At 40.3% G+C, this 15,761-nt stretch overlaps 1 protein-coding gene across 1 annotated transcript in view; it reads right to left on the bottom strand.

Annotated features, from left to right (window-relative positions):
• Nucleotides 1-286: 286 nt before the first annotated feature.
• Nucleotides 287-15,761, bottom strand: part of psmd1 (proteasome 26S subunit, non-ATPase 1) — a 43,746-nt gene continuing 28,271 nt past the window's right edge. Inside the window, exons 19-25 of the mRNA XM_083939184.1 lie at nt 14,903-15,005; nt 10,947-11,116; nt 8,302-8,394; nt 7,869-7,955; nt 5,092-5,301; nt 3,139-3,304; nt 287-487 (exon numbers count right to left, since the gene is read on the bottom strand). Of these exons, the coding sequence (XP_083795310.1) occupies nt 3,158-3,304; nt 5,092-5,301; nt 7,869-7,955; nt 8,302-8,394; nt 10,947-11,116; nt 14,903-15,005 (810 nt within the window). The 3' untranslated portion in view covers nt 287-487; nt 3,139-3,157. The remainder of the gene's footprint in view (nt 488-3,138; nt 3,305-5,091; nt 5,302-7,868; nt 7,956-8,301; nt 8,395-10,946; nt 11,117-14,902; nt 15,006-15,761) is intronic.

Genomic DNA, 15,761 nt, shown 5'->3' with positions numbered 1-15,761 from the left:
GAAACTGTCTCGACCAAATTGATTGTTCAGCATCACAGGGCAGGATTGTTCTAGTTTTCCTGACTTTTGACCATCAAGACACCCAGAAGGTTATTCACTCTCCTCTACTCTGAGTTGCTTAGTGTGTATACAGTGAACTCGGCTCACTGTACAGAGGGGGAAGACTGTAGCAGCTGCTGCTGAGTGCAGAAAATGTAAACCAGTCTAAATGTACGGGATTAGAGAAATTCCCTCAATGTACGCTTGGTGAAATATTCACTCAAATAAACACACACTCTCCAGCCTCCAATATATATAATTTTTTTTATTGTACGGACAGAAAATTATACAATTTGAGGATGTAAAACAATCCCTGTCTGGCAAATTAGGAGGCAGGACAGGAAAGAAACGTGTAAAAGAGGAAGTGAAGGGGGGAGGCGGGTGAATAGATGGATGCACCGAGGGGAGACGCTGGACCAACATGCTGACATCTCACTTCTTCTGATGCCTGAGGAGAGACAGAAAACACGTCTGTTAGATGTCATTTACTTAACTTTAATAATCCAAACCTGAAAAATTATTCTGCCACATTTGAATGCTGCTGCTGAACAGAATAATTATTACATCTGCTGGGTTAACGGGATTGTTGATCAGTTTAAGTGGTGAGCTCCCATTCACTGTAGTACACAATCTACTTATAAGTCTAAAGAAAATGTAGAGGATTTGTATTTTGATGTGCTGAAGCCAGAGACCGTTACAATCTCATCACAAAACAAAAAGTTGTGTGTGTACAATGTACCTTATGTACACTCCAGACAGATTTAAAGGAATTTACACTCAAGACGATGCTGCAATTTAGGGCCCGTCCACATAAAGACGCATTTTCCTGTAACCGCACAACTTTAGTATCGTTTTGGTCGACCTTCCACACGCAGCTGCCGTTATCAGAGCCTGAAAACGGTATTTTTTCTAACCAGGTCCCAGGGTGGGAATATTTGAGAAGGCCCCCAGCGGACTTGTGGTCTGGACGGCGAGACCGCATACTTTGTTAAATGATGCCGTCATCGCCCCACCTCTGGCCTCTAACCCCTGCGGCGTCAGATAACAACAACAGTGCTGCTGCGTGAGGAGAGACACGGACCCACATTCCCGCATGGGAATGAATTAGGCCGACCAAATATTTCTCCCTTTTCCCTGATGGTCTGAATAAGTCGCTAAATTGGTCACTAGTAGCTTTTTATAAATAAAGTTGCCAAGCAAAAAGTAGCGAGACAGTGACCGCCTGTGAATGCTTTGGGACGGGGAAGGGGCTCAAAGCAGCACCTGCTGCTCAATGAGGACACTAACTACAGAGTGGTTCATGCATCAGAGTCCAAAACACCACAAAAGTCTCCAATAACACCAGAAACAGTTGACAGATTTCTCTCTAGGGTGGATGAGGATTTGGGAAGTCGCCAGATTTGATGAGAAAGTCTCTGGTGTTTGTATTATGATTCTACACAACAGCGGAGCTCCCTCTCTTCTTATCCTTTGTTGGTGTATTTCTGTGGCAGTTACAGCTCCACATCAGGGCCTGGCATGTGTATTACAGCGTTTTAGCCGGTTTCAGTGGTTTCGTGTGGACGCAGATATTTCTTGAGCAGAGTCCTGCTTTTAGGAACATTTTAACCCTAGAACACAAATTCAAAACACCATCATTAACGCCGGGTGATTTTTACCCGAGATAATACATCCAATAAAAGCTACTTTTCATAAAATACAGTACTAACAGCAACTTTTAATACAACAATTAATAACCCACATTGAACTCTGTTTAAGAGAGTAATTTACTAAATTACTATGTACTCCTCCTGACAGCAGATTAAGCCACTATAAACCATAAGGGTCAGTCCTGCAAGAAAAAAAGAAATAAATATATACACAATACCGCGATACAAATATTTGGTCATACTGCCCAGCACTGCTGCAGCAAAGCCAACAGGAGAAGCTTTACACACCAAAACAGTGCTGACAGGACCTCTTATCAGGTAGATGAAGTGGAAACACCTGCGTGGGTGGAGCAGGGCTGTGTAGGGCCTTAAGGACTGGAAACATACAGTCAGTGAAGCAGATTTGCTTAAATGCACAAACATTTATTTTCTGGGCATCAGACATGTGACCTTTTATAAGGACTCGGTCACTCTAACGGCTTGGTCGCTGTCTCTGGCAAACACAGCTCTGCCTTGAAGTCGGCCTGACAATGATCCCTGCAGTGTTTTCTCTGTCACACAGCACTTGAACCTCATTAAGAGATGACTTAGTATGTACAGAGGGCCTAATTTGGTCATTGACACCTCATCGGTCTCATCACACGCAACAGCGAGCTGCTACATGGGAGGGAGGCTGCAGCCTATCCAACACAAACACAACAAGCAGCCAGGAATCATTAAGCATCCAGCTTCATTGGCGAGGATAGTGAGGGTTTGCCCTCTGAGCTGGTGTTTGGAGATGGCAGCCGTGTTTACATTCCTCAGTCAGTGACGGAGGAAACTGGGTTAGGATTGGAAACAACAGCACAGCCCTGCATATAACCATAACTATAAATATATAGTTTTAAAAATCGCTCTAACTCGAGTGGGGTCCATACCACAACTATAACTACAACGAACGTGTAACGATATCGTTTGGATCAGAGTGAATTGATGAACCATAGAAACACCAACAGCTAGTTGAACGTGATACATGGTGACAAGTTCAAACTCTATATAATATCTCTGTTTCATTCTTTGCTGTAGTGTTGAAAGACACTACTGACGGGTGCCACAGCTGCGGCTATTTTCAACTGTTCTCTTTGTCTTCTTATTCATATTAATAAGAATAATGACAAAAGAAGGCTGAATCAAGTGATATGTAAATGTTGTATCTCTCTTTATGTAAGCTAAAGCATGGCTTTAAGGAAAAACAATGCAGAAAAGTGAGGAACATGTACAGCACCCGTGCTTGGCGCCGCAGTTTACAGAGAACTAACATTAATCAGAAGCCCACATCGTTACAGTTACAGTTCTGGGTGTGGACGACCCTCGACAGCAGACGAGAATCGAGAGCGGAGTGTTGAACGTCAGCGGACACCTCATGTTTGCTTTAAGCTATGACTGAACAACAAGGTGCAGGAATGCATACCTTTGCTGTGAGAGCATCTCTACTCGTCGATGTACTCAAAGGGCTCTGGTGGCTCTGGTTCCTGCTCTTCCTCCTCGATTTTGGGGCCGTGAGCTGAAACAGGCTCGACCAGCTCCTCCTCCTCCGCACTCGTGTCCCTCATGATGATGATCCCACCTGTATGGAGCTGGTGAAAGGAAAAAAATTATTTAAAAAAAGAAATCGATAGTGACAGAAAAAAGGTACAGTGGGAATTTCTCATAACCATAAGAATTTCCTGTTTAAGTACTCTAATCCTGCTGGAACCACCAAACAATGTTTATTTACCAGGGACAGATTAACTCATTAAACACACCCTTTCTCCCACTCTCTTTGGGGTGTCTTGATTAAGCACAGATTTGTTGAAGAGGACAAGATAACAATTATTTACAGCTAGATTTTATGGTTCAGGAAAGAGGGTAAATATAAACTAAGAACGAATCAATTCTGTCAAAAATATATGGAATTAGCCACATTACCACAAACACCTTGTGGTAAAACTGGAGCCTCCAGGACCTCTGAGGGTCTGGGGTCCAAGACAAATGTATTTTAAATCCCTGTCAAGATGCACAGTACACACACAATATTTCAGTTGACGTAGTGGTGCAACCATAAATAAAGTAAAAAAATTTAAAAAGTGTAATTCTCAGGGAAAAAATAGGATTTGGGAGGGTTAATTTGTTCGATAGTAAAGATCACAGATATATTTGTACCGCATGGTTTTTGATTTTGAAACTACAAAGTGGGGTTTAAATAATCAACTAGTGGAATCATTCAGCTCCAGTTAAGAATCAAAGACAGGAAACGTCATATTAATGCAAGTTGAGCCACATAATAGGGTTTCAATAAACCTCCCAACACTGAGCAGATTTCAAGAGAAGTCTGTAAAACCTCTTCACTTCCTAAACCCGTCTTTGAATTTAAAAACAAACCCTTAAAAGGAAAGCAGCATTACAAAACTTTAGACAAGCAAAGACACCATTTTGGCACTTGATACAAGACGTCTTACAATGGAATACTCCCAGCTTAGCCTGCGAGACACATAATCAAACAGCACTTCCTCTTTACAGGACAGTTGGGCTCATTGGGTGACTGCACGTTGTCCTGCCATTTACTGCGGAAAACTGTCAACATTTACAGCACGGCCGCGGTCGCCTGGTTTATAGGCCTGAAAAGAGAGGGGGGTTTCTGGACTTTGACTGAGGCCAAAATCAACCAACAGGTTGGATCCTGATTGAACGATTTATTTTAAAAAGGAAAGAAATCCTCTCAGATTCTTTTTCATTGTCAAATATAATTAAATCGATGTTGAAGTCTGTTACGAACACAAGAATTACTGCCTTATTTGGTGTATCATGGCGACAGTTTCTGTGGCAATTTCTCCATCGATTATCCCCAGGTGTCATAGTCACATGGCGATTATTATAAGAAGCTTCGCTCTTAGATGCAGATGAACTGACAACACTTGTTTATATTTCTTAAACGTTTTTTTTTTATAATATATGTTTTTGGCTGTATAAAATTTGTTGTTTGTATATCTGGCATTTCGTAGCAAAAAATAATTTCCCCCTGGGATTATTTAACTTTTTATTTCACTTACTGAAATTTGCTGTAGATAACAGCTGGAAAATATCTTGTAGTTGTACCTGGAAATAGTATTTTGACATGATGTAGCAACAAAATGGAACCAGATATTAATGATAGTAATAGACACACACCCAACTTGTTTGGTTCGTTTTTTTTTTACTTCTGTGAAAGCTGTGAATCGAACTGAGACAAATTAAAATAGGTAGAGTTCAGTCTGCTTCCAAGTAAACTCTGGTGTTGATTGCAATGTCTTCTTTTTAGAACTTGTGGTAAGATGTTTTTTGTTAAAGCTTTTTGAATAATGCAGCAGACAGACAAATATATATTCAGACAGAGGTGAGTTGTTACCGGTTTGAAGGGCAGGTAGCGGCAGGTCTCGGGCATGTTGAGGACTTTGAGCTGAGCCGGCATCACTCTGGCCGGGTTCTCCAGGATGTGGAAGTTTGGCTCTGCCTCTTTCTTTTTCTCTTTCTCCTTTTCTTCATCCTTCTTCTCCTTCTCCTTCTCCTTTTCCTTTTCCTTCTCCTTCTCCTTTTCCTTCTCCCCCTCCTGGACCTCCTGTGACAGAAGCAAAGTTTTCCATCGGCATCAGGACTATTGTGATTAATTGTCTTAATGTCCTTGTACTGTTCTTGTCCCAGTTTCACAGTTTATAAAATGGTCTCATGCAAAGAGAGAGGGAAATAGAATTTGTCTTTCATGTATTAAAAAAAACAAAAACTACACATACATTTAATTCAATTATTTCTTTGGAAATAATTGCTGATTATCCACAATTATAACTTTACCATAATAATAATCACCATAATCACACAACAATCAGAATCTATTTTTCCAGTATACATTTGACATTATTTGACAGTTCGGAGGAGTTATGAGTAATACATTTTATTTTTTTCTTCTTTCTGTTGTGATTGAGTTCTTCCCTGCTCTGGCGCCCTTGATGGCCAGTGATTTGTTGGGCTGTAGAGACCCATAAACAAGACAATGAAGAAGGGGAAGGTGCCAAGGGAGCTGGTAATAAAAACAACAAGTTTTGTATTTCAAGACCAATCTACATTATCTCCTGCAGATGTTCTGAAATATTGAGGCCGTCCTTTTCCCCCCTGGCTCAGTTTCTAAAAAGGAGGCTTCAGGTGTGAACTGTAGATAATCAAATACAAATACTTTACTGATGAAATCTGTGTTTCCACAGGCCTGTCCAGCCTTTTATTAACACCACCAGAAGTCTGTTTCACGCTAACCGATTTTATTTGAATATTCTTATCCTCAGCCTTGCAACCATTAAATGTACACAATCAAATTTTGATGACGTCTTCAAATACTTTTTTTTGTCCAACCAACAATTAAAGTCCAAAGATATTCAATATATATTTAAATCTAAATCAAAAAGGACCTCCTCACATTTTAATTGCTGGTACCAGCGGTCATTTTTATTAGAAACATGACTTAAATGATACTTAGGGTATTGATGAATACAGTGTAAATGATTGGTCAATTCATCAATTGGCAAAGAGATAATCTGTTTACTTTCCCTGCCGTATTTATTTCCATTTCAACTATTCTACTCAACCTTTTTAGTGTTGATATATTTAGTGTGGAAATAAAAAGATACCACAGTAAAGCTTTTAAGGGAAAATGAATGAGCTAAACGTAAACAAAGTAGTCAAAACCAAAGTCAGCTCCATAAAACTGTCCAGAAAATGACAACCAGTGAATTCTGAACCGTCTGAACCCGTCTTTTAGCGGATACACCCATGCCTTCCACCGCCGCCTTTCTGAATAAGTTAGGCCAAATAAAATCAAAAACCAGAGATGTGAGCAAGCTGTCACATTTCCAAGCTCGTCTCTCAGCACCAGAGCGGAGATGTAGCGTGGCAGAGCAGATCAAACTTGCTGCTAATGCCCAGAGAAAATCCAAGTGAAACTTCTACTGGCTCCGGACTGACAGAGTCTGTCTGTGAACACTGGGTGTGGGTGAGTGAAAAGATTAAGACCAACTTTGAGAAAAGAAATACACGTAGCTGTGTATGTGGGGTGTCAAAGAACAAAAGAGAGTGTATAACTGGGTGAATGGATCTGCCTCAGATACCAAATTAAGTATCTGTTCATTTGTAATTTTACCCGCATACCAGAAGATATTCAGTCATGTGTACTTGCGTTGCAAATCTCCCCGCTTTGGGACTAAAGGCCCAGAAACACAAACAGGACATCAAAGAACTAGTGGCGACAAACTCCTCACGTGGCCCATGTCTCGCCCAAAAAGTGGCACTTGAACGCACCGCAAAGACCACAGCCAACAAACACGAACACTATGCCGTGTGCCTGTGTGAGAGCAAGTTACTCTCCATACCAGCAGGCGGTGGTAGTCTGCATTTGTAATTGAAAAAGGGAAACGGGAACACTGACAGGACGGCTCAAGATTTTCGATTGCCAAATTAGTCCAACGTTGAAAGGACAACTTAAGCGATTACAATTAGTTTCTGCTAGAGAGATTTATGGCTGAAAAAAATAATAATCTTGTTTTCTGTCTCACACCCTCTTGACTTTAGACATTTGTTTACTTTCTCTTCTACCAATCAGAATGATATCTCCCACATCCATTCTCCGCTGAATCGACCAAAAAAAAAACAAAAAAAAAAAACAACGAGGGCTGATGACGGCCAAAAGCTAGGGTGACGGAGACTTAACTCCAACTGTGACTGACTTGGCTTGTTGCACTTTATTCAAGGGTTATCTTATCTCAACGTTTTGCAGTCACAAAAATGTGCACGTGGTATATAAACTAAAAAACCCAGGACACAAGCTGTGGCTGAAATGGCAGGTGGTCTGCTTGAAAGAATGTTCTGTTGTAGTTCAGTTCAGTGCACTGCAGAGAAAGCACCTAAATAATATATGGCTTCTCCCCATCTTCAAAGCAGTCTGGGAGTCCAATAATGTAATAAATCCATGAATCCTTTACTTCAAATACATTGCAAAGGTCAACATTTGTTTTAATTTAGGCAGAACATCTAAATCCCTACCTCCAGCTTTTCATTCAGAATAAATGAAACAAATTAATTAAATCCCTTTGCAATGTAGATATGTTGTTGTGACTTGTGAGGGGGTTTTGCATTTCCACTCACCACTTCCATCTTCTCCTCCTCCTTTTCTTTCTTTTCCTTCTCCTTCTTCTTGGCTTTGGCTGTGATGGAGAGAACGGCAGTGGATACCTGCCATGCAGGGAGAGAAAGAACACAGACATTTCCACAGTGTAAGACAATACCATAGACACTCAGGCATTCTACAAACATGGCTCAAAACGTACAAAACTAGTCAACCACAAAATAATCGCTGCTTTCATTATATTCTCCAAGAGCATCTAGGATTGTGAAATGAAGCAACTGAGAATAATAGGCTAGAGATGCTGAAATAATAAATATAACGGGTACAAATCTGAAAGGGAGGGTTCAAAATTATTCACAAATCAATATGATGCGAGTTCCGCTTTTCTTAACTAATAATTTCAGAAAAAGGAAAGCAAAACAAGCTGATTTGTCTTGGCGCTGAGGGCCTCACCTTCTCCTTCTCCTTCTCTTTGGGAACCTCCAGAGCTGGTGGGTAGGCGAAGGTGGAGGGCTTACAGTTGGAGCGGTACTGCACCTTGGGCATCTGAACGGGAAAAAGGAAGGAGAGATGTTTAATAACTTGATGTAACCTCATTCTGATCTACCCGTCGGATCCATGGCGGACCTGTCAGTATCACTTTGTGTGGTGGTGATTTTGAGCCATGCAAGCAGCGGTGTTTGCTATACCAATCCATCCGCAATTTCCTGAACAATTGACTATTGGTGCTTTCGTAAAATATTTACACTGAGATGTTTGATAATCATCAGTAATATGGATATAATGACCAGGTGGGTAAAGGCAAACAATAAACAACTTGAATAGTCTGGTAAATTCAGAAAATGGCATGACTGTAATGCAGCCTTTAAAACCAGGAAAAGAAATGGCACTTATGTTTATAAGACGATGTGTCACAAAATCAATACACTATTCATATATTGCTCGGCTGTACAGTTTACCATCATGAGACAGAAAAAACTAAAAATCCATACAGTTAAAAAAAAATTCTAAAACAGTTGATCAACTTTGGAAACAGTTGGAGATTACTCTCCTATCTATTGCCTTGATTGTTAGGTTACTTTAATACGTCAATTAATCAGAGCTAGAACTGTATTCTTAGTTTTGTGTACATTAAAATCAATCTGACAATTTGCTGGATTCAAAATCAGCTTTTCTTAACATATTCAAGGTTTTCTTGCTGACCTATGAAGGGAATAACCATGATCATAATGAACCTGTGTGCTGGAGGCAACCTGGGATGTTGTCAACTGTCAGCTTTCCAATGTCAAGAAAATACCAGAAAGACGTGTTTGCTGAACCTAAAAAATACTTTATGCGGCGGCGAGCTGAAGTACTGCCTCTTCTCCTAGCTTACATTGATTCCACTGACATTTTTAACTTTTTCCGTTTCCTAAGCAAAAAAAATAAATAAAAAAATTGTTAAAAACATTGTTTATAAAGGGATAAGCACAGAAAACGTAAAGATGTTTTATAGAAGGACTGACGACTTGACTCTTTAGTTAAATCTATTGTAGTCTTGATACACCGGCTTATCATTCTGGGATAGGTGAGAAAAATGCTCTGGCTTCTTTCTATTTCTTTAGACCAATTACAATCGTTTTGGGCGGCACTAAGCTCAACACCAGAGGTACCAAAAGCACTGTATATCCGGTAAGCCAGACTAAATCTCCTGAGCTCTTTATTATAAGAAGACAGGTTCAGACTGAACAGTGAACTAAAGTCAGTTGAGGATAAGAAAAAGGCAAACACAGAGAGAAAACAGTGTTTGTCCCATTAAAACTCTCTCTACAATTTGGCAGCTTCATGTCATCTTAAATGACTGATTTCTATTGACCATGGGGTCGCCCAGTTTAATTTTGGTTAAATATGAAAAAGTAGGTACCAATAAAACTGTTTTACACTTTCATATTTTTTCAGTTTGGGTTCATCGGAGCTGGTGTTTATTGGCCTTTAATGTCACTGCAGGTGAATGAATGAATGAATGAATGAAATGATGCTGGTAACAGCATGGTGAAGTTAGGTATTTATGTGGTTAAACAAAAGAAGAAACACTTATTACAACACCTATTCTTCCTTCACCTATTAGCTGCAGGCTTCACCTTATGTAAAAGTGAAAAAGTACTCTGTCATCTTTACAGAGACAAACATAAAAGAAGATCTCCAGCCAGAGCAGCACCAGGTGCCTTCTGTTCAATGTGAGCCTTCAAATTATAACAGTGTTCTGAAACTAAATGACTAAACACCCACTACAGAGCAGACCAAGATGCGGCCAGGGGGGACTTGGTATTTGTTAACACCTCATAATTCAGCCGTTTCACTGCAGTGTGGATGCAGATAGAAAGGCAGTGAGTTTACTAGTATTCTCTTTGAAGCTAGCTTACCGATTTGTCGCTAAAAAAGAACTTGTAAATGAAGAGGATGTACTCTTTCAAAAAGAGAGAGGCAAAGTCTGTGAAGACTCGTGCTGAGTAGTTAAACAGGTGCTGACGAGTCTTGGCAAAGTGCAGCACAATATCTGTTAAACCCTGATGTCTGCTCTCCATCTCTGGTGTACCATTTGGGGCTTTACACCTCCACTATATTTTCCAGTGCCTTGTAAAACTAGGGATGCACAATATACAAAAGTGTGCAAACATCCCTGGTGTCAGGTGTTGTCGATCAGGTAGCAATGAAGAGATAATGCCCAGCTAATGTATGTTTAAGTTTATTTCACAGTAATCCCTTGGCAGTGTGTGAGAACAGGCCCATAATCAGGAGGGTCTCGTTATGGATAGACTGCTGGTGACAGTTGTTACCGAGGAAAGATGCAGAATATTTTTCAAACCAAACGAGGTGCTAAATACAAATTCAGGAGCCATACCTTCTCCCTCAAGATTAATTATATTACACAACAAAGTTCTTTTTGTACAATATGCTTAAATAATACATTTGAATCACTGGAATTAACCTGTGACAAGGACTCAGCAAAGGCAGTCAGTTCTGCATTTTATACCAATCTTGCTTGACATTAGGACATGAAAGGACTTTTTAAAAATCAACCCACACACACGCACACGCAAGTCTAGCCACTTCAGTACCTTGAGGTCCTTGTTGAGGCCGATTATAGCGGTTGGTGTGAAGGCCAATGACAGGAAGTGGGAGAGGGGGAACCAGAACCAGAACTGGGTGAAGACCAGCAGGCCGACCAATGACGGCATGTGAGTGTGACCCGTCCTGGACTGCAGAGAGATGGTCACATTACGTCCACCTGAACAAAAGAGGTATAGAATTTCAGTGTTTTATCTACATGATAATGTCTCACCAGATGACACACCAGTTAAAAACTAAAATTGACAGAGCAATACTATATCTATTGTTTACGCATTATAACACAATTTGAAAACAGGATTCTTAACATAGATAAAACTAGTATATAATTCACAGCTACAGCTCCCATCCCATGCTTGTTTTAGTTGAACAAACTTTCATTTTTTTCTATATGAACCAGCAGATGTGAGATACTAGAAGCCATAACGCTTGAGATAACCGCTATGTGTCACATCTCTTTCACATAACATGTACCAATTGCTGATGATGTGATTTTGATTTTAAATAGCAGGTTTCTTATAAAACGTGAATCAGGACAGGGTTGAAAAAGAACATGCTTTCTCAGCAAAACAGCAGAGTGCTGAACATGGATGCTGAGCAAACCTCAAGTAAGCCTTTCATATCCGCTGATAAATAATAATTTCAAAATATATACTGCAAGAGGTAAAAAATGTGGTTTGGTCACATAAGAGCTGGGGCTGAAACCACTGCTGTGAGAACCCATGATTAGCACCAATGACACTTGACATATGTCAGTTTACAGATAATTGTGAGCAGATGCAAAAAGGTTGAAACTATCTACTCTTTGAACAATAAAATGGAATGTAATTTTTAAAACAGTTGTCAACTTGGCACAATAATAGTAAAATGAAGGAGTGGAGGTTAATGAGGGTACAGGACAGGGTGGTCACCACCCTGAGGAGGTCGTCTTTTGATTTCAAACTGTCTGACCTGTTACACCCACAGCAAAGATTTATATTACAGGGACAAACTGGCGAGCCAATTAAAGCCAGGAATGCATTGTCTATTGCATCCTGCATTTGAAAACAAAAAAATCATTATTATTAGATGTGAGGTCCACAGGAAATAATTATCTACATCACAAAGGGTGTGTCAGCTGTCCTCAAAAATAACAGATGCCTTTCCCAGCTGCGTTGAAGTTTAGGTTGGGTATCACCACATATTTCCTGAATCGATTCTGAAGTTCCCGATTTGAGTCGATTCAATATTGATTAGGGATGTTTCAGTTAAAAAAAAAACACTTTTGCTAGGACATGAAAAATATTCTCAGAGAACTAATCCTGATAATTGTACAAAGGAACCCAAACCCCAAAGGAAAAATAATATTTACATCGAGAATTTATCCCACAGTAGTTACATAAATGTACTTTTTATTTAACATGAACACACTACAGCAGTCAGCACAATAAGGTGCAACTCTGCAGACTCTAGTGAGTATCTGGTGACATTTTCATTCAGATGTCTTGAGGTCAGAGGTCAAGGGACACCTTTGAAAATGGCCATGCCAGTTTTTCCCTTGCAAAAATGTTGCCTAACTTTGGAGTGCAATTTAACCCCCTTCTTCTAGTCTTCTAGTTTAGTTTTCTTTTTATGAATCGATATCAAAAGTTAAATTTTAAATCGGAAAATCTATTTTTAAAACCTAGTTGAAGTAGTTCTAGATTGCATTGCGGTTAAATGTTAAAGGTTTAATCCTCACTGGTGCCATTAAAACTTTGAGTAATTGTCTGCAGAGCTGACCAAAAGAAAATGTTAATCAGGGGTCAAGGGTAGACCTTGGAGCAGTACCACAGAGTAACAGACCTTGTTTGGCCTTTCTGGGACAAACAGTAGGGAGGGACTGCAGAAAGGAAGACGAGGAGAAGGGGAGGAAGAGACAGCAGGAGGCAACCAGGATGAATCTGGCATTTCTATACTGATGAAGAATTTTCCTTTAAAAAATGGGTAGATTACTAGGGAGTAGCCTTTCCAACCAAAAATGAGATCTGCCTAAACAATACCAGTTAAATCATCTGCTGTTTCACTGTTTCCTGAGGCCAGATTTAACAATGGGGCCTTATCTTGACATCTGAACCAGTGTTGAAACCATTCCAGTCCCACAGACTAAATGTTGGCCAAAATGAGTCACGAGGTTTGCTCGCTGCACCACAACTGCATGCTTAAGAGTCTCTTAAAAACTTGAGAAGAGGTTGAGAGCACTTGACTAGCGGGTCCCCCACACCACCCACCCGCTGTTTTTGCCAACTTTTTACTTGGTGGGCCAATTTTCATTCCATCGAGTCGGTGAGGGAGGCGCTGGGATTGTAGTATTTCCCTTAAAAAGGTGTTATATGACAACATCAACAACCAACCTGCTTGCTGTGGTCCCTTTAAAAAAAGATGAAACAACTGAATACAGTAAAAGCAGAAAGTCGGGACTTGTTTCGTTACATTAATTAATAGAGAAGCTGTAACAGGCTAAACATAGGGGGGGGAGAAGAGCATAGGAGACTGACATTTCCTGGGTAATGAGCACCAGTGATCATGAAACTGAGCTTTAATCGCTTCCGCCCGTCAAATTAAATACAATTACCTCTGCACCTCAAAAACGCCTAACCCCCTAGAAGAACCAGAACACTTAAACATTCACAACACAGCTTGAACATGTCTTACACTCAAACAGGAGTGGTAAGTTTCCTGCATGAATGTGTTTAAACTGTAAGCTACACACTGAATAATACTGAAAATATGGGTTAAACACTGAGACTTTGGCATGAAGTGCAGGAGGGAGAGTGGAGAGTGCGTCTGCTGTGTGAAAAACGAAACCTGTGGTCAGGATTTTGTCTGGATGGTCTCACGCACGCAGGGTCATCTTGGCAATGTTTGCTGAGTTTATTACGGTTAATGTGGCTGATTTGATATGATTATGATTGAGGTCCTGTCTGTCATAAAGATATCTAATCTGCCCAAAACAAAATAGTGGCAGGAGGGGTGGAGGTAATCAAGTGGTAAAACACTCAGTCACAACATCTCAAAAACACATACGCTGCACGTATTCTTTCAAGTAACGGTGCAAATACTTGAGATAGGCTTCACTTTGTGTAAGTTGCAACACCTGATCGTGTATTTAGACAGCAGTGTGTAAACAGAGCTGGTTTCTTTCTGGCTTAGCACACAGGGTTTTATGTTAGTGCTAGAAAATGGATTTCTGCTCCTGCCTGCATTGAGGGTTTGTGTATATATGTGAATATGGGTGTGCTCTGTGTGTACGCGAGTGTGTAGTTCGCCATGTGATGATGTGCAGCTCTCTGGGACCTCACACACACAGACACATGCTGCATGCTTGTGTCCACAAACACCCGCACGGACACACAAACACAGAGACAAACAGTAATCACTGTGGGGAGATCAACAGGCCATATGGCTCAGAGCAGAGCAGAGCTGAGGTAGGAACGCCAGGCGCTAATGCACCTTAGCATGATCTGTTCCAGAGACACAGTGCACGGGTGGTCAACCGTAGAGGGTTACTCATTTGCTTGAGCGTAAAGAGAACTCAAGTTACGACATGCACACAAAACCACAAACCCACATTACAGTGAGAGCAGTTCACTTTTTTTAAAGTATAATTACGAATGTGGGTCTTTTGGTATCCCCCTGAGGGGTGAGGGCACAGAGACAGGTTGGACCACATACCAGTCTGATCTCTTGTTAAGTGACAGACTTGGATAAACCCACTGCCTGCTGATGAGCTCAGGCTGGTGTCTTTCCAGTTCCCAGTAGGCCATGTTGTCTTTTATGTATTTTTCAAGTGAAGTGGGAGAAATACTGAGATACTGGCAGAATCATCGATCCTGCATTTGATTTCGATTATCGAAATTGAAAGCTCATTTCATCAGTTTTTGATTTAGAATTGAAATCGTGACACCCCTAATGTATATTGACTGACCTGCATCTAGGATCCCCTGGGCCAGGATGGCTCCGAACTTGGCCATTACGTCATCATGCTTGTCATTGATCACCTTTGCATAAAGCTGCCTGAACTGGTTGACCTGTAATAGTGAGGAGAGGAAAACATGTTAATGTACAACACATGAGTGATAGTTTGACACCAACAGTCAATTGAAAAATGTAGTTTATGTAATGACACTTTGGATCAACAACAGGTCTATTTTTGTTTCTTATTTTTCTCAACATTAAACTGTCACAATCTGAAATTTAACATTTTGTATGACATTCATTTTGACCAGGGGTCTCAACTCAAACAAAAATATTGCAACTCCATGCTGGAGTTTGTGAAGCACATGTTCTAAACAACTACATAATAATAAAAAAGCCCTATATTACTGCTACCAAGCATCATTTTAATTTAAACAAAAACTACTGAGTTTAAAACTTGACTGGGGAACACTATGCAACAAAACTGTGCAAATATGCCTTTCAGCAAACTCACTTCAAACTCACTTCATTGTGACTTTGTATTTTGAAGGCAATTAATGAGAAGAATCCCCTGATGCTTTTAAGTACTGCAGGGATGGTGCAAGTGTGTGATTTCTTGTTAGGGGCTCTCCAAATTAAAAAATAAGCAGTTGACCATATGCATTGTCCAAAGAGTAAAAAACAGAATTTTAGAAGCTCAGAGATTGAAATTCGGCTTTCAGAGATCCACAAAGGGAAGTCCATATTTTTCTACAGTCAGTGGTGGAATTGAAGTGCCTGCTAAAGATGAGGAATGGGAGAAAATAACAAGTGGTGTTAATCTCACCAGAGGGTCATACTGTCACTGAAATAAAAAATAAATGGTTTCA

The sequence above is a fragment of the Echiichthys vipera genome (genome assembly GCF_963691815.1).
Source record: "Echiichthys vipera genome assembly, chromosome: 3".
NCBI lineage: Eukaryota > Metazoa > Chordata > Actinopteri > Perciformes > Trachinidae > Echiichthys > Echiichthys vipera.
This window is presented reverse-complemented; position numbering and strand designations above follow the sequence as displayed.